The sequence below is a fragment of the Stegodyphus dumicola genome, chromosome 2, assembly GCF_044657685.1.
Source record: "Stegodyphus dumicola isolate Sdum_Otavi_A_Nest chromosome 2, ASM4465768v1".
Taxonomy (NCBI): domain Eukaryota; kingdom Metazoa; phylum Arthropoda; class Arachnida; order Araneae; family Eresidae; genus Stegodyphus; species Stegodyphus dumicola.
In genome coordinates this window covers 155,760,736-155,784,987 of record NC_140769.1, presented here as the reverse complement: position 1 = coordinate 155,784,987, position 24,252 = coordinate 155,760,736, and the positions used below count along the sequence as shown (strand labels likewise).

At 31.0% G+C, this 24,252-nt stretch overlaps 1 protein-coding gene across 7 annotated transcripts in view; it reads left to right on the top strand.

The window, feature by feature from the left end:
* The window catches only part of LOC118191136 (double-strand-break repair protein rad21 homolog), a 149,190-nt gene that overhangs the window by 42,020 nt on the left and 82,918 nt on the right, over positions 1-24,252 (top strand). For all 7 annotated transcript variants that reach the window (XM_085811356.1, XM_085811353.1, XM_085811352.1 and 4 more), the window contains 3 exons: positions 5,984-6,127; positions 6,273-6,514; positions 22,946-23,024. In XM_085811356.1, coding sequence (XP_085667482.1) covers positions 5,984-6,127; positions 6,273-6,514; positions 22,946-23,024 — 465 coding nt within the window. The remainder of the gene's footprint in view (positions 1-5,983; positions 6,128-6,272; positions 6,515-22,945; positions 23,025-24,252) is intronic.

Sequence of the window (24,252 nt, the reverse complement as noted above, 5' to 3'; positions counted from 1 at the left end):
CTTTTTGCTATTACAGAATTGGTAGGGATAATTTTTCTTTAGAATTTGAAGGCAAGATTTATAGACCCACAATTCTAGAAGATTCTAGAGATATGTGACAAAATAAAAAATGTCTCCATATTATTAACATGTAATGGATGTATTTTACACAAAGTTTGGGATGACTTACTTTTTGGAGAATGTCTGGAAGAACAATGAAAACATAATATTTGAATGTTTTACTTCTGATACTAGAATGTTCTTCTTATCATGTTTATCTTCCTTTTATTTTCTCTATTTTTCACTAGACACAAGTATGGAAAAGATCAAAAATGCTTATAATCTTATCACATGGGCAGGCATTATAGAAAGGAATTTTTTATTAATAAAAAAAATTTAAAACTTAGGCTTTTAAAAGATTCATTAATATGTCTTATGCACACCGAGCTGGCACTAGGCATTTTCCCTCCTGATGCAATCTCTGTGCAACCTTTCTGCTGCCTAGTGCCTTTCTAAATTCTGCTTCCAATGTCTGCTCTAAATTCTAAAATTTTGTCATTTCTAGATTTTGTTGCTCGGCGTGTCACTGAATTCTAAAAATTCTGCCACACCAGCTCTGTAACTAACCCTTACCATATATATATTTCACATTTCTGCTGAATGTTCATATTACTAAAGTAATAAAATTAGCCACTTTTTCTATTTCTATACATTCTAAATGCACCTTTTTTTTTTAAAAAACTTTATTTTGGAAAAACAGAACTCTTTAATTAAATCCAAAAATTCTCAAATGAAAAGGAAACCTGCTGAAGAAAAAAACTAAATACACGAAGAAAATTTTTCTTCAAAGATATGTACAATTATTATGTAAATTACCCAGTTGTTCATGATTTCAGCATTCATTAGAATTTCCTGTTTTTATTTCCTCATATGATAGAATTACTGAGCCAGCTTAAATTAAAATTAATTTGTATAATCTTTGACTACTAAAAGTTTGAATCCGACTGTTCTCGTTTAATAACGTCACCATGAGCTATAATTGATTTTGTTAGCATCAGAACATGCCTTTATGTTCCAAGTTCTTTTTAAATAAGAGGCTTATTTAAACCTTTGTCTGATATTATAGTTTCAGACATAGCAATAATTTGCTTCACATCTGTCGGGGGGTTGAACTATTTAACTTTTACCAGATCAAGTGAACCCTCGTAGGTATATTGTGGAGAGGTTGACAAGTTAGCAGATAAAGCATGCAGAAACTAGTTAGAGCATTGGTTTTCTTATTGAGACAAATTTCTGGTTGTTAGAAAAGATACTTAAAGAGAAAGAAATCGATAAAAATTTGCCAAAATGTCTGGGAAGGCTTCAAATTTAAATGATGCATAAATATTTTGTTGAATGTTGTTGTTACAAGACATAAATGTTTTGTAACAACAACACTTTCAAAACCTACCAACTGTGCCTACAACAGGCTTTTCAGGTTTGTTCTAATCAGCAGGTCTCTCTCAAGACGAGCAACAGCGATGACAACATTCAGTCTTTTGTTATAAATCATGCTGATTATGATCTTACTTCTTATTTTAACCTATGATGCTTGATATAAAATCTACCTGCTATTTACTAAACCTCTAGACTGACCAAGTATGTGAAAAATGAGACATAAAAAAAAAAAAAAAAAATCAACATAAAGCTAACTGTTTTTAAAATATAAATGTCACTTATCTTCTTTCAAATATATGCCCAACTATTAGAAGTGTAAAATATTTAATGCTACTTGTAAATTGCATAAAGTTTATTTTATTCTCAAACTTTAATTAATTTCAAACTTTCAATGTTAATTAATTCATGTTTAAATAATGTGTTATACTTAAGGATCTATTTTATTTTTAGAATGGTATTACAAAAGTGAAATTCAGGCATAGATATTTTTAATTGAATTTATTCAGTTCTCATTTGCTTATAGGTCCTTAATTTTTTTTCATTAATGGTCCTTAAAAGTCCTTAATTTCCCTGTGCAGAAATGTGTACAAACCCTGATACCCAATGTATCTGTTCAATTTTTGATGTATGAATTAATAATTGTGAAGGATATTCTGTGGGTTTTTTTTTTTTTTTTTTTTTTTTGTTTGTTTGTTTGTTTGTTTAACTTAAGGAAAAACTACTTGCAAATATATTTGCTTTCCGAAAGAGGATACCATGAACAGGGAATCTTTATAAAGTGCTAGAAATGCTTCCTCATATAGGTGTAACTTATAAAATTCCTCCTTGATTTAAAATAAAACTATTTATAATGTATATCTAATTACATGTCATCCATCTGGAAACTCTGGGGTAAATTTTCTGTGTACTAAGAGTGGAGTAGCAAAGGTACTGATATGCAGTGAATGTTTTCTGAAATCTTGAAATCAGTGCCACATATTTTTGATGTTTTCATTGCTTTGTTGTGATAAAATTCCAGAATAAATAGGTTTTTGCTATTAATAGGAGATTGTAGCAATTTCGATTTAATTTTGAATGTTGTAATTTAGGCATCTTTTTGCAATCTGGCTATTTTTTCATGAAAAAAAAAAGAAATGATGACATAAATTAAAATCATTATTTAATTTTATAATAACAATATTATTTAGCTGGCCATGCCATAAAAAGAAAAAAAATCATAAAGATCATTTATACAAGTATTATAAGTGCGCTACAAAATTCCTCAAGCATTTATTAATATCAAATTTCTAGAAGCTTTCACATCCTAAATTAACTAGATCTGAAGCATGTTAATAAAATTTACCTGCAATATTTAATTAGAATATTAATTTTGTTCTCATTAATATTATAACAACAAAATTTCATTTCAGTGTCAGACATCATCTTTACATTAATAATTTTTATCTAAATCAATGGTTGCCAGTCAGTGCCCTACTAGTATACCTCAGAGTCCATCAATTCAACTCTCATCATAAACTGAAAATTAAATAAAAGTGTAGATGCATGTAAGACTGAGTACAAGAATGGAACTAGATGAATAATTTGGTATTTACCCATATCAGCTCAACCATCTTGTAGAAGTAACTAAAATCTTCAGAATATCAAACTGTAATTGCAGAGTCTGCTGATTAAAATTGAAACACTAATACTATCTTCAGTTTTCCCGGATAACAACAGTCTCGTGTGTGTGATATAAAATTGTTCTATTTCGAACAGTATTGCAGCTGCTTTATTTCAAATTGCCGAATCTCTACATATAATAAAACAAAGAGTCTGTGTGTGTGTCTTTCGTTCATGCTGCGTGTAAGACCCACGGCTACAAAATTTGGTACATAGGTGCATCTAGACAAGAGCCAGTGCACCTCGAAGCAATTTTTTCGAAACTCGAATTTATTTTATTTTATGTTTTGTGACAAAATCGTGTAATTTTGAGACATAATGGGCTATAGGAAAGCGAGATTTTACACTACGCACTCCATTTTCACATCGTCATGAAATGTAGGCACTTGGCTATTTTACGAACTTAAAATAAATTTCGTGTTTCAATAAATCGATTAAATACGAATTTATTTAACAAAGTGAGCTTAACACTTTTTCAACGGGATTTTTTCTAAAAATGTTTATATTTAAAAATGTACAGTTTATTTTTCTTTGATTTTTGAACACGTTAAACTTTCATCCTTGCGACTGCTTTTACAAAAAGAATTTTGGAAAAATGATAATATTTTGTATTTTTAAAAAAGTTTTTAAATGAAGCTTCCGAGTACACTTCTCAAATCTCACATCTTTTTAAAAATGTGATTTTGGCAACGATTTTCCTTTCTTATTGTTGTTGATAGATTTTTAATAAAATCGCATCATTTTGAATAATTTCATTCTTTTAGAAATATGGGTTTGGCAACAATTTTTCATCATATTTCCTATGTCACTGTTTTTAAGAGATTGGCATATTTCATTGTCATTTTTAGATATATATATATATACATTTTATTGATGTTTTTTATAAAGTTGTTCTGCAGAGTTAAATTGTGTGCGGAATTTTTTGTTTTTTGAGTTTCTTTCATGTTATTTTTTGCTTATTTCACTGTTTGTAAGATATTGAAAAGTTTTGCATTATTTTTTTTCTTCAATGGAAAGTTGGTTAATATTTTTATTAGGGTAATTAATATTTGTATTAAGGGATATAGCTTATTTCATTGTAATTTTTGGTGCTACTTTGGTAGACGCTTGCACGGATTTTGGCGAGTAATACGACTTATGGTAAACCCATTGCTGGATAAGTTATTTATGATAACCGATACTTTGTTGTCTGGCTTTCTTAATTAAAGATTTATTTATAAATTGTTAATAGCGTCAGAGGAAATTTATTTTAAATTTTTGGAGAAAACGTCACTAATTGCTTCTTCAATGAAGTGCGAGAGATGTGGATCACAGATGAAGATCGTTAGAAGACCTTTTCTTTTCTTTCTCTCTGTTTTTTTTTTTTTTTTTTTTTTTTTTTTTTTGTGTGTGTGTGTGTGTGTGGTATGTATTAATATACGACTACGACAGGTAAAATACTTTAAAAAAATGTAAGTACATAATTTTCTTTTACTTTATAATTGTATACTTCAACTTTTATTAAAAAAATTAATACAATGTTTTCAAAAATTCCTGAGATATTTATTGCCACATATGTTTCAATGTTAAATAATTAAATCCTATAAAACTATTTTAAAGTATTTAAGTAATATTTTAATTATTTTAAACGTTGGTATGATGTTTTTAATTCAATATTCAATTTAAGTAATATTTTAATCCAATTAAATGTTGGCGCAATGTTTTTATAGTGGTGTTTTTATTCTATTATATGAAAGTAATAATAGTTTAATAACAAGTAATAACCTTACTTTAGCATTTTATACTCTTAGTAAATGTATTTATTTACATTTGCCAGCCATCTTAAAAAACAACGTTTTCAACAAAAAATTAATCCATTAGTTTTAAAGATATTTATTTTTTTAAATTTGTAATACTTTACTATATATGTAAAAATACGTAAAAACAGCATTTTTCAAGATTGCTGATGACTGTAAAAACCGCGCCAACAATTGCACCAATGTAAATCGCCAAAAATCCGTGCAACCGTCTACCAAAGTAGCACCTAATTTTTTTCTCTTGAAAATATAAGATAAAATATCATTAATTATACATTGCTTTTCAGAATTTTTTTGTTTTTTATATTCCTTTATGTTATTTATTGCTCATTTCACTGTTTTTAAGATATTGAAAAGTTTTGAGTGATTTTTTTAGGAAACAAAGTTCTTAACCTCCTTTATACCATTTGAGTTCTTAAGATTTTGCAAAGGGAAGTTGGTTAATTTATTTATTAGGATAATTAATATTTGTATTAAGGGATATTGCTTATTTCATTGTAACTTTGTTATACGTAATAACTTTTTTTTATGAAGTTTTTCTGCAGAGTAAAATTCTATGCAGTTTTTAAATTTAGCGTTTGGTGTTCCCTTCAGCCATTTTTCTGGTACATTTAAAAGCCAGACGAAGGCTGGCAGCGAAGCTGCTAGTGTATTAATAAAAAATTCATTAAATTTGTACAAAGTATGAAATAAATCAAAAACAAATTTGAAATTGAAAATTCCAGCTTCGAGGTGGGCATGCTTGGGCAGCAGACTCCACAGATTCTAAAGATTCTTCCAGAGATTATGTTACTGGCATTAATATTAAACTATTATTAAATAGGTTTATAATGTTTTTACTAGCATATAAAAAATAAGAATAAGAGAATGACCAAAGGAAATGAAGAAGATAAATATTAAATTTAATTAATGCTTTCTTACTTCTAATAATCTGTATTAATTATATTTTGGTCTGTGATAGTTTCTTTATTCAGTAGGTACAGATTTTCTCTAACAGATGTGTATTTAATAATTAAGAATTTCATTAATAAATACTTTTTACTTTTATGAAAAGAATTTAAGATAACCTGTGAACATTTGGATTTTTAATGAAATTATCTTTTCTTCTAAAGGTAGTTTTGATAGTGAGATTAATATGAATCATTTTGAAAAAAAGCAGAACTCTGGTAGCATGGCTTTGATTATTGACACAATCAAAAATCCATCCCATTCTTTGCAAGAGAAGAAATTGAAATTAAATCTTGAACCACTTAAAGGTAAATTTTTAGTATGTGAAAAAGTTATTAATATTGACTGTAAACAGATATTTATTGAATTCAGCTTTTGACATATTATGAAAAATATATGTTTTATGTATTAATTTTTAATTTGTATTACAAATGTTCATTTTCTCCTTCCTAGTTACTATTAGCAAAATTCAGGCCGATCAAAAGAGAAAATCAAAACGGAAGTTAATTGTGGATCAAGTGAAAACCTTACCTCATGAACAATTTCTGCAGCAATTGTATGATACTTCTGATATCATTACTACATTAAATTTAGGCCCTCCATCTAAAATCTTCATGAAACTCAAAGCTATTGGTAGTGCTGATCAATTACTTTGCCTTCCTGGCCAAGGCATAGGAAGTTCCAAAATTAAATATGTATGTTCTTAGAACACAAAACTTTTATATGTATATATATTCTATATTAATTTAAAACAAATTTAAAGTCAAAAAATCTATAACGAGTAAATATTTGGTTTTTGTGCTGTAATGGCCCCATTTTTGCCGGCAAATTCTAAAGGAGATAATTTTCATTTCTTTCGTATGTATTTCATGCTGTAAAAACAGCAGTTAAGAGATAAAGGATTTTGTAATAAACTGTATACAGGGTTGCCACGCTACCGGGAAAACCGGAAAAAATCAGGGAATTCAGAAATTGACCAAAAAATTGAGGGAAAAGTCAGGGAATTTAAGTGTTTAGAGTCAAAATCTGGAAAAGTCAGGGAATTTCATACAACGATCCCGCCAAAAAAGGCGAGTTTTGCGCCGACGTCGGAAGAGATCACTTTTTTGGCGAATTGTGTATCACATGTGTGTCATTCGGGCAGCTGGCATAGAGCCAATTTTTGCAGCTCCAATTTGATTGTCTTTTAGAAAGGCAAATCAAGTTTCCTGCAACTTTTGGTTTCCAGTAACCTCGAGAATCGCATGTGCAGTGCATGAACTAAAGAAGTACCTGTTCTCGTATAAAACAAAATGGGTTTAATCCTTGTATACGGTACCATGAAGGTTAGAATCAAAAAATATGTATTGTAAAGAAAGAAAACGTCTATGCAACAGACGTGGCTCCGTTCCATCATAGAGGAAACAGCTGTGCATGCACGATATATCTGTCGCCAAAGCTCGAAACCGGTGCCGAAGTTCGAAGGTCATGTTATCAAGAATTCATAAAATGAATATCGTTTAAAATTTCTTTAAACTCTCAAGGAAAAGAAAATATCTTTCGGCGCAAGTAAATTAATTCAGGGATTAGTTATTTTGAGGCGGGGAACTACGAAAATCCGTTTTTAAAATTATTGCGAAAAATCCAAGAAAAAACGTTCTTTGATAAAACGTTTTTTGGATTTTTTGCAATAATTTAAGAACGGATTTTCGTAGTTTTCTTTTTTGTCAAAGAACGTTTCTTCTTAACACATGTTTCTCAATTTCCTGTACACATCGCGGAGAGGGAAATTCCAGCCGCCGGGTTCCATCGCCAAATCCTTTGGCAAATTTTCCCTCCGCTTTCTAGCCGCGTAACAGCATTTATGTGTATGGAACCTTTTCTTCTTTACATAGACATTCTTTGGTTAGAATAATCTCCATGTATGGTACAGCGGGATTTGGCGACATGATGATGAGCAGTAAATGAGTCATTTTGTTCTTGGCGACAATTTTCAAAATCGTGCGAAGGCCGTACCGTATACTAGGATTATACCGCAAAATCTTTTTTTTTTTTTTTTTCTTTTCTTTTTAATAAATACCTTGTCATTTTGCAGTAAAATAAAAAAATAGTAATCAGTCATCTAGGCTAACCATGTAATATAACTATATTCGTTAAAATATCATTGATTATTCTAATTCAATTTTTAAGCAATTACCTTTATTTTTACGTTATTCATATCATTTAATGTTGCTTCTTCCCACTAAATTTATTTATCATTAGTAAATAATATTTCCAAATTTCAGGAAATTTTCTCTGGCATAATCCTGAAATTAATTCTAGCAGTATGATGACATCACGAAATTTAACGCACATATTTTTTCCTTATGTATGCTGCGAAATAAATATAAAATACCTCAATTTAGTAAAAAAATATCATTAAATAGATTTCTTTCTTTCATTTAGCTGCAGAATGTCTGCAAAAAAAGCCTTATTTTATTCCAGATTGGGAAGATTCTAATCTCAATCTTCAGTGGAGAAAACAACTCCTATTATAATTATATTTGTGTTTTCAAGTGTTAACATTTTGAACATTATAATTATATTTGTGTTTTCAAGTGTTAACATTTTATTTGTGTGAGGTGTTTTAAAAGACACCTCACACAAATTAAATTTGCCTAAAATCTAACCTAACTTTTAGCATTGCGTTGTGATTTATAAGAACCGGATTAGCCTCATGTTGAACTGGTGATGATCATGAGTAATAATTAAATAAAACGTACAATTGTTATCCAATGTATATATCTTAAATTTTATTAAGTTTCTTAAGTGGAAAAGTAAACAAAATTATCAAACAAAGTGTACCAAGAATAATTAAGAATAAATGTCCTCTGGGATTTATTGAGTAATTAAGTGAATTTGCTACACAGTACAAGTAATACCATAATTAATTTACCTCTTAGCACAGCCAACGTACATTACGTGGATAGACTGGAATTTTCTCGAAACATACCTGGAAAACCTGGAAAAGTCAGGGAATTTCATTCTCCTATTTGAGTGGCAACCCTGTGTATATATTGTTTTTCCCCTGATGTTTTAAGATACTATACTTTCAGGAATGCTTTTTAATTTCATGTAATGACCAAAAAAGTCAAAATATTCTGCAAAAATATAATTTGGGTGTTTATAATAACAAACGCAATGTGTTCCAGGACCTGTGAATACATCTAAATTAATGAAACAATTTTCAAATTTTTCCATTCTTCTGGGTAGTAAATCTGAAGTAAAAACTCCCCTAAAATGTTTTCATTTTTTGAACTATTATCAATAATTTTGTTAGAAATTCCCAGTTTTGATACATATCCTTTCCAGAAATTATTTTTTAAGGTGCATCCTCATTTCTATATTCATTATATTTTGTAAAGCTGATATCAGGATTAAGTATTTGAGATAAAAGTAAAATAATAATAATTGATAAAGTCAGGATTAAGTATTCGAGATGGTTCTGGATCCAAGGAGTTTCTTAATGCCAATACCTGCCTTTCGCCTATGGTGCCCATATATTGTGCTGATGAAGTTATTCTTTCCATTTTGAATGTTTTTATTTGAGATTTTGTGAAAAGTATATCAAAATTAGGTGCCTTCAATTGTGATTTTTAAAGATACATCTTTTTAATTTTCAGATGCTTTTCTAACGTTATATCTTTGGCAATCAAAAAGATAAATGCTCATTTTAAAATAATGTCTCCTTTATATGGAAAGACATTTTTGTAATATTCTTTCACAAAATCATCATCTGCTTCTCCATTTCTTAGCAAGTTGTCAAGCAGCATCATTATCTGATCTTTTTCTGCTTCAAAACCTTTGTGCCTTTAAAGGTCTAATTTATTTCTTAAGCCCTTACCAGTCAGTAATTTGGAAGATCATTTTATTTTAAATTACCTTTCTAAATGCATCTCCGACACATTTTCTTTCTTATCATCAGCCTCTGTAGTCTTATTTCTTTTCTTGAATTTCCGCTTCAGTCTAATTTTTAGCCTGAGAAGTTTGGCTGCGAAGACATCTGGTTTCTCAGCCAAAGTTTGGCTGACGAAAAAGAAAGTTGTCAATTGTACAGCCATATTTTCCTGGCTAAAAATTTGACTGTTCAGTTGACATCTTTCTGTACCCAATCTTGTTTATAAATCACTGACTTTTCTAATCATTTGAGCAACTTTTTCCTCATTAAGGGTAGTAAACAGTTCTGAAGGTTGATCTAAATTATTTTATTTTAAAAATCTTAAGTATTTATTCAAACCAAATGTCAGAAATTTTCCAATACCTTCTATGGCTTTAATGGGATTTTCTTTTATGTCATAGCTATAGGCTTCATCATATCAATAACAAGCTTCTGAAGTTTTTGAATAGATTTAACTATTTCAGTTTCCTTTGTAAACTTATCTTCATTATTTAGCCTAATTTCTTTTTGTAACTTAATAGCCTCTAAAATCTTTTGCATGCCTTTCTTTTTCCTTTTTTAGTATTGTTCATTTATAACTAAGTAAAATTCGCATCATGTAAACATTTCTTTTTGTATAAATGATAAAATTTTAAAAAAAATTATGCCAAAGATGAAAAGATTACAGATCCAAATCAAAACCCTGTCATACCTATGCAGCCTTTCAAGCTTGTAATTTTAGGGGAATCTGGATAAGGAAAAACAATTTTTTTAATGAGTTTACCTTGGAAACTTTTGAATTCTGATGCGTTATACATATATGTTAAAAATATTCATGAAAAAATTATGAAGATTAGATTGGAAATTTTCAAAATTTCAAAGGTATTCAAAGAGAAGATATAAATTTTTCAACTGATAAAAAGATACAAAAGTAGTCTAAAAATATAATAAATATAACAAACCATTCTTTTCAGTGGATGACAAAATAACATTGCAAAAAAGTCACAGATTTGCCCATATGTAATTATTTTCTTCTGAGTACATCCTTGCATGCTATTGTAAGTAATCTGACCTTGAAAAATGTAAAAAAGTTAGAAATGTGTTGTGAATGTGAAAAACAATTTTTACAAGAAGTCTTACTCTTGGCTTACGGCCAAGAAACATTCCACTTTTCATTCTACAACACACAAATACTAAGATTAATTTGTACAATTAGCAGATTTAGATCTGAATAAAAATAATAATTGTATGTGATGATTGCCTTGCAGATCAGAGAAGTATTAAAAATTATAGTTTTGTATTAGACACAAAAATGTGTTCACCATTCATTTAACTAAAGCCTATTACAACATTCCTAAAGAAATGAAGATCAACAGTAATTATTTCATATTTTTTAATTTGCAACTGAAAGAAATACTTCAGATGAGAGAAACTGATGGGAAATTAATACAAAAAAACTTAGTGAAATGCGCAGTACGGGTATTAAAGAATCCAATTATTTCATCATGCTCAATTTTAAAAATCCTAAGATAAGATACAGAAAAAATTTTAATACTATAGAAATTGAAAAGAAATTAAAAGATTGATTTTATGTTAATTGGAAGCATTAAAATTTTTATGTCTCACTCTCTAAATTTTTGTTTAGTTCAAGCTTTTTATCCACCTTTGCATTTATAAATCTCTGTTAAATTGTTTGAATGCTAAAATCAGGAGAGAGAAAGAAGTTTTACTAAAGGAGCAAAAATTTATTAAAAATTTATACTTTTTCCCCACTTAAAAAGTATCTAAAAAAGAAAAACTTTAATATGACTACTAGGTTTTTTTTCGCAATCATACTATATAAATGAGGATAAGAAAAGGTGTCAAACTAATTTAAAAAAATATGAAAGCTTTCAAATATCAGCCAAAACAGGTGGGTTTTTTTTAAAATTTATTTTTATTTATTTACAAACACATACATATTTCAAGAGCATTTGGGCTAATGCCACATTGGGCTGAAAATATTTAAAAACAGCATATGTTTATAATTTCTGATAGACAGTCTCGCACCCTGGAGATAAGAATGTTTTATTCCTTACAGCGTTGCCACTACTTGCTTTGAAATTGTTGAGTTTTTTAATGAAAAACTTATTAAAGATTTATAGAATATGAAATAGGCAATAAAACAAATTCTAAATTTAAACCTTTCAGGTGTGCGTGCTCAGGTGATGGACTATGTTATTCAAAATTAGTTGACTCTAGGTACCATTGTTTTTTCACAGTGTAAGAAACATGTTGTTGTTGTTGTTGTTATTACTAATCTCCATGTCTAGGAATATACTAGACGTGGTCCACGAGTCCATTCACTTTCAGAAAATCGAAAACAAGCTTAGGAGACTTGTAAAGGTCCTCAAGAGACAACTCCAGGCACTCAAGGATATGTACCGGTGAGAAACATAATACATTCATGTAGATTCTTCATTATTTGGTTTCTTTAAATATAATACAGAGTGATAATATTTAGTGGCAATAATTTGAAAAGTGATTCAGACATTTAAAGTTATTTGGTGCAAAATGCCATTTTAAGAATAATAGCCCTTCTGGGCTTACACCCATTTGGCATAAAAAATCATTTTAATACAGTTTCTCAAATTAACAAGCTCACCTCATTAAAATAAATCATTTCTTTGTAATCACTTTCAATTTCTTCAAGCAATACAGCAAATTCTCAGTGATTCAGAGCATGCTTATGGATACAGTTTACTGTTTTAATTACCATTTGTATGATATAATCATTTGCCAACTTTTGGTAAAGCATGTTGTACACTATATTGCAGTAAACTATATTACAATTAACTTCCAATGAATTTACGCTATGTCAAAATCTATGAGCACTCTATTAAAGCAAATGCATAACTGAAATGTTGGACTACATAAAATTGTTTTGGGGCCACATGTGGCCTGCAGGCTGCCAGTTGTAGACCTCTGATGTAATGCATGTGAAATGACTTAACTTGAAATGACTGCATCATCCTTTGGAAGTATGAAAAGGAAATCATGACAAAGCTGTTACATTTTCTTTTGTAAGTATAAAAAGGAAAGTACTCACAGTTTGTGACTAATGTGAGAATCTGTTAAGTGTTTCAGCCATTGATTACAATTAATAAAGAAAATGTCAGACATCATTTGATGACTGAGTTTCTTGGCAAAATAAGGTGTAACACTGGCAGATATTCTTTAACACATTGTAATCTATAGCCTACTCTACCTTGCTACTATCAAAAAGTGGAGTGAAGCATTTAAACAAGAAAAAGCATGACTCAGAAATGATCTCAAACAGGCTACAATGTAGCTCTGACTACTGAAGAAATGTTTGATAAATATGTGATTAAAATTATATAAGAGGCAGTTTCTCAGTTTGTTAAGGAATAGGCTTCTGCACTAAATTGAAAAAAAAAATCCTACATTAAAATCTGGGGATGTCAGTGGTCTTTGCTTAATGGGCACTTAGAATGATGAAGCTAGAAATGCAAAAACGTCAGGCTGAATGTTCTAAAAAAATGCTCCATATAGTAGATCCGAGTAAAAAATCTTTATTGTCAGCTAATAGCTTAGTTTCACCTCTGTAACTCAGAAAGGAAATATGAGAGTATGATGCGAAAACTAGTGATCTTGATACTACAAATTTAGAAATAAAAAATCTCTCTACAGTGATTTAGGTAACATTGCAATTAAGAATAATTAAGAAGCAGAATAATTAATGCAATTAAGAAGGGCCATTGGTTATTGATTATATATGCCAATAACCTAGTGTTTCAACTCCTACTAATTGTAAAATAAAACACCATGCCAAAACTTAGCAGGAATGTGTATTTTCCTCAACAAGTTTCTGGTACAGGAGGCTCAAATTTCTCAAACAGGTGTTGGTAAGGTGGAAGGTGGATTTCAGTTTCTCTCTCGTTCACCATATCTACCAGACTCAAGTGACTTTGTTTTGTGTTAAAACTGAACTAGCATTTGATTGGTTTAAATTATAGCCGTGATGATGATTGGAAGGATGCTGTTGAAAAATGATTTAAAGGCTCTGACAAAATAGTTTTATCCTAGAATCTGACACTAAACAGATCACTACATATTGAAGTTAAAAGATACTAAAATCAAGCTTGAAATGAAGAGAAACCATGTAGAAAACTGAAAAAATAATTTTAAGCATTTTCTTCTACAAATGTGTTAGTCATAAAGCTTCATGAATGTCCCCTATACGTATAACACATTGTTGATAAATTTAATGTTAATTCAGAAGTCAAACAACAAAAATCAGCGTTAATTTACAAAATTTTCACAGGACTAGTTTCGATGGTTTTACCGAACCATCATCTTCAGCTGCAAAACCGCAAATGAACAAGATAGGAAATAATGTTTAGATAAGATAAGAAAGCCTGGACAAGAATAAGCAAGTGGCGCCATCTGTTGGCGAAACCAGAACTAAAACATAATTTCTCTAAAAGCCGAAGGCAAATTTGGATTGGAATTAGGATCGTTAACTAGAACAGAAAGATTTTTATGAATGTGAAATGCCTCTAGAAAATCCAGTTCTCCAATGGAAGATGTTTTTTGAATAATTTTGGCAGCAGAAAAATTGAAAGTGTGATTTTCGGACCAACAATGTTGTTGTTTGACTTCTGAATTAGTATTTATTCGGCGTGTTATTGTGTCTTAAATTTAATGTTCCTGATCTGATTCAGATCAGAAGTTTAAGTAAGAGCAACACATCTTCAGTATTATATTTTTCATAAGACAATACTACTGATGTTACTGATAGATGACTAATGTTATATGCAGATGACCTAAGATATTAACCCTTAACTGCCGCGGGTGTATATATACGCCTTGCTCAGCCGATGCTTTAACTGTCACGGCCGTATATATACACCCTTCCAAAATACCATCATTTGCTTTGCGCTGCTACCCATGAAATTATTCGCAAAGCTTTGGAATGCAACACCACAATGACTTTGACAAAATATGCAAAGGAGGATACTATTTCAAAGCGGGGGGAATTGGAGAGGGGAATGTTTGCCATGAAAGTAATGATTGTGCGGTATTGGCTGGTGTTGTTTGAGTAAAATGTATTTTTTTTAATTCTGTGTCCTTTGTTTTCGTTTACTTTTTGGAGTAGGTTCCAGGAATAAAGAAAGATATAACAGATGTTTCAAACCCATTTATCTTTTTTGAATTATTTTTTGATGAACTGCTCGGGCTTCATATTGTTACTGAAACTAACCATTTTGTAGACGAGTATATGAACCATCTAGCAAATGAAAAATCAAGAACAAAATCATGGCATTCAACCAGTTCAGAAGAAATATGTGTTTTTTTAGGCATACTTATTTCACAAGGTATAACACTGAAATCTGATATTACACTTTACTGGTCTAAAAATGAATTGATTGAAACTCCATTTTAGGGATCTTTTTTATTATAAAAACATCATTTTTATTATACTTACATCTTTTTATTATACTTTTACTCAAAACATTAAATTTTGTGCATTCATTTTTTTCTTTTATTCTTTATTTTGTGAAAGTAAGCAGTTTTTAGAAAGTAAAACTTGCACTTATTTTTCCCCTAATACATTGCATAACTACGCGTGCCTGTGTGAAAAACCATGGCACTGGGGAATGAAACTTGTACATTTACCGCAGCAGTTAAGGGGTTAATGAATGAGGATATTAATGAAAATAGTACAGCATTTTAAATGTATTTTCTGTTTGTTATGGTTTGTCATTTTTTTTTTACCTTTAGATCTCTTTGTAAACATACAATGTGTAATGCATTCTACAAGCAAAATATGTATAAATTTATATCAGGCATTATAAGTAAGGCCATTTATTAGGCCATTTATTTATTAGCTTTGTTAGCAATAGATAATGTTGTAGATTTCTGATGCCAAAAATAATACCTGTTCTAATACCAAATGATAGATAAATGATATGATGCCAAACAAATTATGTATGAATTTATTGTTTTGCAGTAGGCTAGTGCCCTCAAACCCACATGATAAATGCTCTGGTGCAATATATATATATATACACACACACACTTAATATTTATATGCAAAATTAAGACAATTTGCAAGTTATGTGTATTTTTATGAGAAGTATTGAGCCAAAGGTACTAAATATTGAACTATACAAAATTATGCCACTAAAGAATTATGCAAATATTCAAAGTCAAAAGCATAAACGTGCTGAAGCTGTGATTGTGGAGGAAATGTAAGCCCACGAGGGGTTTTTGGCAATTTCTGTTCTTATACTCTCACGCTATTTGCCATGTTTCTTGCAAGAGTTGGGCAAATTTTATAAGGTATCAGGTAAAATAAGTAGTCACAAACATATGGATGACAGAATGAGATGGAGAATTGTCGGTAGGCAGGCCAATCACAAGTGCAGGTGGCTACGGAGCTTAGTATAATGTCCAGTGACTGCAGTTTGTGCAAAATGTTTCAGGATACCTGATCCATATCCAGAAAACCTGTACAAGGTCAACCAACATCACCAATGATGAATGAAGATCATTATTTGGCACTTTCAGTGTGACAAGAGATTGCCATAGCATCACAGCTTTCACATGAGCAGTATGTTGACACTGGAACCTGAGTTTTATGGTTTACAGTTGCCTGAAGGCTTTATGAGATAAAGCTATATGCCAGAACTGCTGTTTGTGTCTCGCTCACTGCAGTATACAAAAGAGCGTGTTTAGCATGGTGCAGGAAACGTGTGCCCTGAACCAGACTTCAGCGGAGCACCATGCTTTTTACAGATGAGTCGAGATTCAGCCTGGACACTGATTCTCAGTGTATCTGTATCTGAAGGAAGCCTGGAACATGATATAATCCCTCCTTCATCAGAGAAAAGGATCATTATGGTAGTGGAGGTCTGTTAGTTTGGGAAGACATTATGTTGAATAGCTGCACACCCATAAATGTGTTTGACAAATGCTTCCTGACTGCAATGAGGTATCATCATCAGCATTGGCACGATAGCCCCATGTGTTCTTTGGCCTTCTTCAGAAGCCTTTCCCTTTCTACCCTTTTTCCAGCAATTAACCTCCTATTCTTAATTTTTAGAATGGCAAAATACTCATCCAGGCAGTCCTTCTTTAGGTATTCCTCTTGATCTTCCATAAACAGGAGTTGCATTAAAGACCTTAAGAACCGTTTCTCGGCAATCATTCTCAGGAAGTTGCTTGCTCATCTCGTTCTACTTAATTTTATGGATTTAATAATTTCCTCATCTTTGTAAATTTTGTATATTTTGAAGTTGCACCGTTTATGCCATATATTATTCTTCAAAACAGCTCCAAAAATAGTTCTTAGAATCTTCCTTATTATACTTCAAAACAGCACCAAAAATTGTTCTTAGAATCTTCCTTTCAAAGATCGCCAAGGCTCTTTCTTTTCTCAAAGTCTGCATCGCTGAAGCATAGGTAACTGATTTTAATAATACCTTGTATAATAAAATTTTTGTTCTTCTCTTTATTAGATGTGATTCCAAAAGAGGTCTTAAACCAAAGTAGCAATAAATTACAACAATAATCCTTTTTCTGATATTAGGATTAATATCATTTTGATAGTTAATATCAGAGCCCAAATAGTTGACATTTTTATCAGGTTCAAATTAAATTGTGTCAGTCTCAAGTATTTATGGTGGATTTTCCTTTTTACCATAGTACATATATTTTGTTTTTCCACATTTAATCTGAGCTTCATTTTCTTGGTTGAATTCTTTAGTGTCAAAAAGGTCTCTCCTAGCAGAGCCGTAGATCTTGCAATTATATCTACATCATCAGCATAAGTCAGAATATGAACTGATTTATTAAATATAATACCTCTTGTATTAATACCAGCATCTCTTATAACTTTCTCCAGATCTAAATTAAAGAGGAGTCATACCAGTGGATCTTCCTGCCTAACTTCATTGAAGACCTTAAAGGAGGTAGATGCTTCTCCTTGAATTTATACCACAGACATGGTTTTGGTTAGAGTGAGCCTCACAAGCTAAATTAACTTTGTTTTAACTTTGAACTCGGATAGGGCTTTTAGTAGCTGAACTCTATCAATGCTATCATAGGTTGCCTTGAACTTGACAAACAATTGATGGGTTTCAATTCCATATGCTTTATATTTCTCCAATACTTGTCTCAAATTACAGACTTGATCAACTGTGGATCTTCCTTTCCTGAACCTCACTGATATTTCCCAATGATAGGAGACAAACAATTAAATAAAATTTTCAAGAAAATGTTATAGGCAACAGATAATAGGTTTATTCCTCTGTTAATGAATAATAATGCTCTCCCACGCTGGGATCGGCTGGTCGACGATTACTTGTAAAGTGAGGACATTCGCCACATTGATTTACCAGCCAGGTCTCTTAATACTATAGAGCATGTCTGAGATGCTCTTGGGAGAACAACTTCATCTCACCATCCCCTTCTAAGAATCATCATGGATCTGGAAACTGTCTTGCTGCAGGAGTGAGATTGACTGCTATACAGACTCGTCAACTACCTTCTGTCCAGTATGCTGTCACACTCCTGAACCTATCTATCTGTGAAACTGTACCATACCCCATATTAGACTCATTTTCAGTTAGATATCAGTTTTGGACATTCGTGCACTATAAGCTTTACTGAATATATAAAATGGATGTTATCATGAATATATGAAATGAGTGATACAGCTCTTTAATTGTTATACATGTATAGTCATATCAAATTTCATTAAAATCTGTCTATTAGCTTTTCAGAAATTTAACATAATATGTAAATTCTCTTCATTTTGCACATAAATGTGTGTGTATATACAGGATAAATCTGAACAAGTGGGCAAAACTTTAGGGACTGATAGAAGGCAGGTTTACAAGCAATATTAGTGATAGAATGTATGGTTGGAATGCAAATGGCGAACTGCTTGGTGGCATTTTACATAAATGGTACAAAGAGCCGGCCCTCGCACACAAGGTCATTTTCTACCATGGAATGTTGAAAGGATTGCTGGATTGGTTATACGAACCATGAAATTTCTAGGGCAATGGATTAGTCATGGTGGTCTCATAGCTTGCCCACCAAGATCATGGGATCTCTTGTGTTTGAATTTTTTCCTGTGGGCCACATGAAAAGCCGAGTACCCCATTTACAAGTGCCTCATTGAAATCCACATGGATCTAGGTGCCAGAATCAATCGTTGTAACCGCCGATATTCAGGAAATGCCTGGTGTCTTTGCAAATATGCACCAATCCCTATTCGCAGGTGTGAAGCTATATTACAGCTGGTGGAGGGTCTTTTGAGCAATTTCTGTAAGCAAACTCTGTTAATAAAATGTTTTCTGAAGTATCTCCTCTCATTCTTATCTTAATTCTTTAAATGTGATGGTAGGAAACTATCCTTTAACTTCTTATTGCTTGCATTCTGAGAATACATGATATGACGAATATTGCTGGTATAAGTTACCTTCTATGTGTGTGTGTGTATGAATTTACTGTTGTGCAATATGCTGGTGCCCTCAGTTGTACATCATTCAAATGTCAACTGTATTTAGGGGAAAAGTTTTAATAAATATTCGTAAATTACATTTTGACCATCTCTTGTACTTCAGAAATTTTTTTATGCATGTTATTAAAAATGATGGGAAAAAGTAGATCCTCATGAAATTATATCTGTTATACTAGCTTTTTTTAAATTTTCTACCAGTTTATATCTCCTTGAAAAGATAAGGAAAAGCAGATGAATTGGTTGAATTCCATTTGATAGGATCTCAATTTGTTGCTTATGCAAGCTATTTTTACTTTCTTGTATGAAGTAAAAAGGAAGTATTGTAATCACGAAAAGTTTCAGGCAGCATATTTCAACCAAAATATCCATTTTGACCGCTATCGAATGCAATTTAACGATGTTTTTGTGTGATATCTGTACGTAAGGACAGAATAAAATACTCTTTTCCTTCAAAAAAATTATAAAACTGCTTTAAAATTAATTCTGAAGAGAATTTTTCGTGGCGTCTGTACGAACGTATGTATGTACTTGCGTACGTATGTATCTCGCATAACTCAAAAACGAATAGCCTCAGAACGTTGAAATTTTGTATATAGGACTGCTATAACATGTAGATGTGCACCTTGTATTTTGGTTGCAACCGGCCGCATCAAACCTATATAAATATATCCACTCTGTTACCCGTCTCAGTGAGCTCAGTTTCTTTACTTGTATATGTTTGTAAATTGTACATTTTTTGCTTTAACAATGATTGAATTATGTTGTTTTTATCTTCCGGTTAAGGATTTTATGCCTTTGGTAAATCTGTGTGCAATATTTATAGAATTATCAGCAATTTTAAAGTTGTTTAATTGCCGCTAAGCCTTTTTTTAATGGTGGCCATTGATGTTTACATTTGAAACAGGAGACTAGTGGATTTGTTGCCAATCTAGAGAAACATAGCTTCGCAACAACAAAGATAACTCATTCATTTATTATTGCCATTTAAATCATGCTTAATTCTTTCTGGAAGTTTTTCGAGGAAACAAATGTTTGAGATTTACTTCGTAATTTTTAATATAGATATTTTGAGTTTTTATGTATTTTTGCCTTCTCACGAAGTGAGAACTGAATTAATTAAATGAGAACTACTCAATCATTTGTGTAAAACTATTTCTTTTTTGTTTTGTTTGCTTAATTTCTTTTATACATCATTCTAGCTTTATTATAGTATTTGAATAGAACATGTGGCAATGATTAGATAATTCTATTCTTTAAATGATATAAATTTTGTGCATTATGAGTTATAATATGAACGAAATATATAAGTTAATTGTTATATAATTATTGGATTATATAACAGTTAACTTAGTTTCCATTATATAATTATTATATAAGTTAACTGTTATATAATTATTAATATTGTTAAGTGAATCTAGCGCCAGTGTCGCTATGGTAAACAAATACTAGAGTGAATTTTAAAGAATGCATTTATTCTATTGTGATTTATGCGCTGTCGGCGAAGTAGATTTAATTCAATCCAATAAGTTTAAATGAAATGCAAGAAAAAATGCATATAATTTAATATTCCAATACAAGGAAGTCATGTGGTGTACACATCAGATTTTTTTTGTTTGTTATTATGATAGGAAATGTTTTTAATTAGAATAGTTTTTATGGTTTCTTAATCTGTCCAACAAATTGTTTATCATGTCAGTAAAATTTGAAATAAGCAATTTGAAATCAATTACATGTTTTAATATATATATATACAATGATGGAGAAAAATGTCTTAGCAAGAAGAAAAAATTAATATAACACTCTGTAGAGCATATTGGATTACAACAGTGGTATAAAGGCATGAGTTATACTGTTGGAAGACACCTCCTTGAATGCTGTTCATGAACGGGAACAAAACAGCTTGAATTGCCAAACTGACATACAGATTTACAGTCAGGGTGGGTGGGATAACCATATGCTTCTACTGTCGTACGAAATTGCTCCCCAGACCATTAACTCCAGGTGTAGGTCCAATGTGTCTTGGCCACAGACAAGTTGGTTGGAGGTGCTCAGTAACCAACACATTTCTGTCACTGGCACCAAGGCAGAACCGTGTTTCATCAGAAAACGCAACAAATCTAAGCTCCGGGCTCCACTGAGCTCTAGCTTGGCAGTGTTGATATCATAAACGGCAGTGGTTTAGAGTCAGTGGAATACACGCTATAGGACATCTGGCTCGGAGTTGTCCTGCATGTAACCAATTTATAACTTATTGCATCATTGTGGTTTCAGCTGCAGCTCGAATTTCTGCTGCAGATGCAGTACAGTACACCACAGCCATATGCCATACATGGCAGTCTTTCCTCTCAATAGTGCCATGTGGCTGCCCGAAACCCGATCTTCTTGAGCCAGTACCTTATCTTGACTACTGCTGCCAACGTCATGCACAGTAGATACATTCCTGCCAAGTTTATCTACAGTATTGCAGAAAGAAAATCGACCTTTTCACACCCCTGCATTATGACCTTGTTCAAACTCACTGAACTTTTGATAATGGCTTCTTCTTAAAGGCATTTTTGGCTAACATCAACTCACTAAGTCAAATCTTAATGATATGATAAATAACGCTCATGAATTTTACAGCACATATCTAAAGCAAATCTGATCTGCATGTTCACTACTAGCACCACACTTATGCTACTAGAGTGAAACTTGAAGAGATGTCTTCTTTCAGATGTATAAGCAGGCCCAGCAAATTCTGTTTATCTAGCACAACTCCTTCTTGGTGGGGTTTTTTTTTTTTTTTTTTTTTTTTTTTTTTTAGTGTGTATATTAATTAATGGAAGTGTTATTTGTTCCATAAAGGTTTTGCTTTCTGTTTCTCTAACCTCCTTGTTGTACTAGTGTCTTTCTCTGTATAGGTCAAAATTTTGGAAGATTTTTAAAATCAATGACATCTTTCACTTGTGAGTTTTTTTTCGCACCATAAATGCAAAGAAAAATTTAATAAATACTTAAGATTTAATTGATAATACATATAATTTATTTCTCTTTGAAATCAGAAACAGTCTTTTTTAATCTCCAGATGGAAAGAAGTTGACTGCAGTTTTTCTTCATATTCTCTCTTGCATGTAGTGTTTCATACAAAATAAACCCCTTATATTTTTTCCAATGGTATTTTTAAGGCAGATAGTTTCTTCCCTTCAATTTAATTAACCAGTCTTTTATGCAAACCTCAAAATTTTCATGCATTCAATGCTTAACTTCTGATCAATGATGAAATGCATGTTTTATATTTTGCTGAAGTGGTAAAACACTTTCCCTCTTTAATATTAGTTTTAAAATAAAAAGTGCTTTTTGTCTGATCTAAAAAAACCATCTTTACATAAATCTTTATATATATATATACACTACTATATACTATACACTATTACTACATATCTATGTACTATATATTACTTTATATATATTAATTAACTGTTTCTTTTATAAGCTGTTTCTTATTATTTCTGATAATATGCATATTTAAATTTTTCAGGTGGTTTCTTATCATCAAGTTTTATTTGTGCATTGCATCTCATCCTTAAGAAGCATATTTGTTTAAAAATATAATAATTTTTAAAAATCTGTGTTGTGTTTTCCACTAAAACTTGCTTTAAAAAAGTGTTTTAAACTTTTCTGCTTAATTTTGTTTATTTGTCTTTCGTTTGGTGACAGCTTTTTCAAAGACATTTGAAAACCCAAAGAGAAGATGAAAAGTGTCACAGTTCAGAAGATGAAGAGGCTTGTAACGAATGTAAGTTGAGTTCTTATATATTATTTTATGTTTGAATGCAAAATAAAATGGAGAATTAAAGAACATTCAGGCTGAAATACTTTAATAAAAATAAGTGGTGATAGATTTCTATCACTGGAGATGAGTTGGTATTAAAAAACAGAAAAACAGAAGATTTATGGTATGATGAAGAAACATGTACATTTCTATGATGAAGGAAACACGTACATTTCTATAATAATAAGCATATGTGTGTGATACAAGTGAAATGTGATTTTTATAATAGTTTTGGGGTTACCTCTATTTTCTCTTACTGAGGAGCATATTTTAAATAATTATCAGTTTGAGTATATGTGGTCAAATACAGGTAATTCAGTGCTTCCATATTGTTCTATGCACATTCAAACCCATTTAAATTTTAACAGCCATGCATTTACCTTATAACATTTAAATTCAGATATCGAGATTAAATATTATCTTTCGCTGAGCCTTAAAATAATCATTAAAGCTTGTTGGACATTGCTAGATTTTATATATTGCAAATTAAGTAACTAAATCCAACAAAAGAAACTGCCAAAGAACCAAATGTTAAAGCAGTTAATAGTAAGCATCAAGAAACAGTGGTACATCAGTAAATTTGCAGTAATTTTCAAAGATTAACTAGAACTCTTCCTCAGGAGCAGAAGAGGATGTCAAAAAACTAACATGACACACACTGAAAAAAAAAAAAAAAAAAAAGTGGACAGTTCTGTATCTCCTGTGCTACTGGGTCGCTTCACGAAATTCACCTTGCATGTTTCATGTCTCAAAAGCATGACTTAAGATACATATCAAATATAATGAGAAGAAAACCAAACTTCAACAACACGGCAAACATTATGGCTCCAGAATTTAATGTTTGAAATGTCGTGGGTCGAGATTTTTAGTTTTCATTTGAAATATTTCCACTCGTTATTTTGAGTATTTTTTTATTTATATTTGAAATATCGTGGCTCAAGATTTGTAGTTCTCTTTTGAAATACCATCAGTCTTCATTTTTTTGCCATATTTCGCCATTTTGTTAATTTGATGGATTGCACAATTTTGCAGTTGCCTAATGAGGAAGAGGCTGCCAAAAGATTCTTTCAGGACAAAGGAATAATTCATAGCAATAGACTTTGTTCTCAAAATCATCCGATTAATTTAATTTTTGAATCAAACAAAGCTCCTATATAACGTTGATACATTGTGGGAAAAAAAAAAAAAGGAT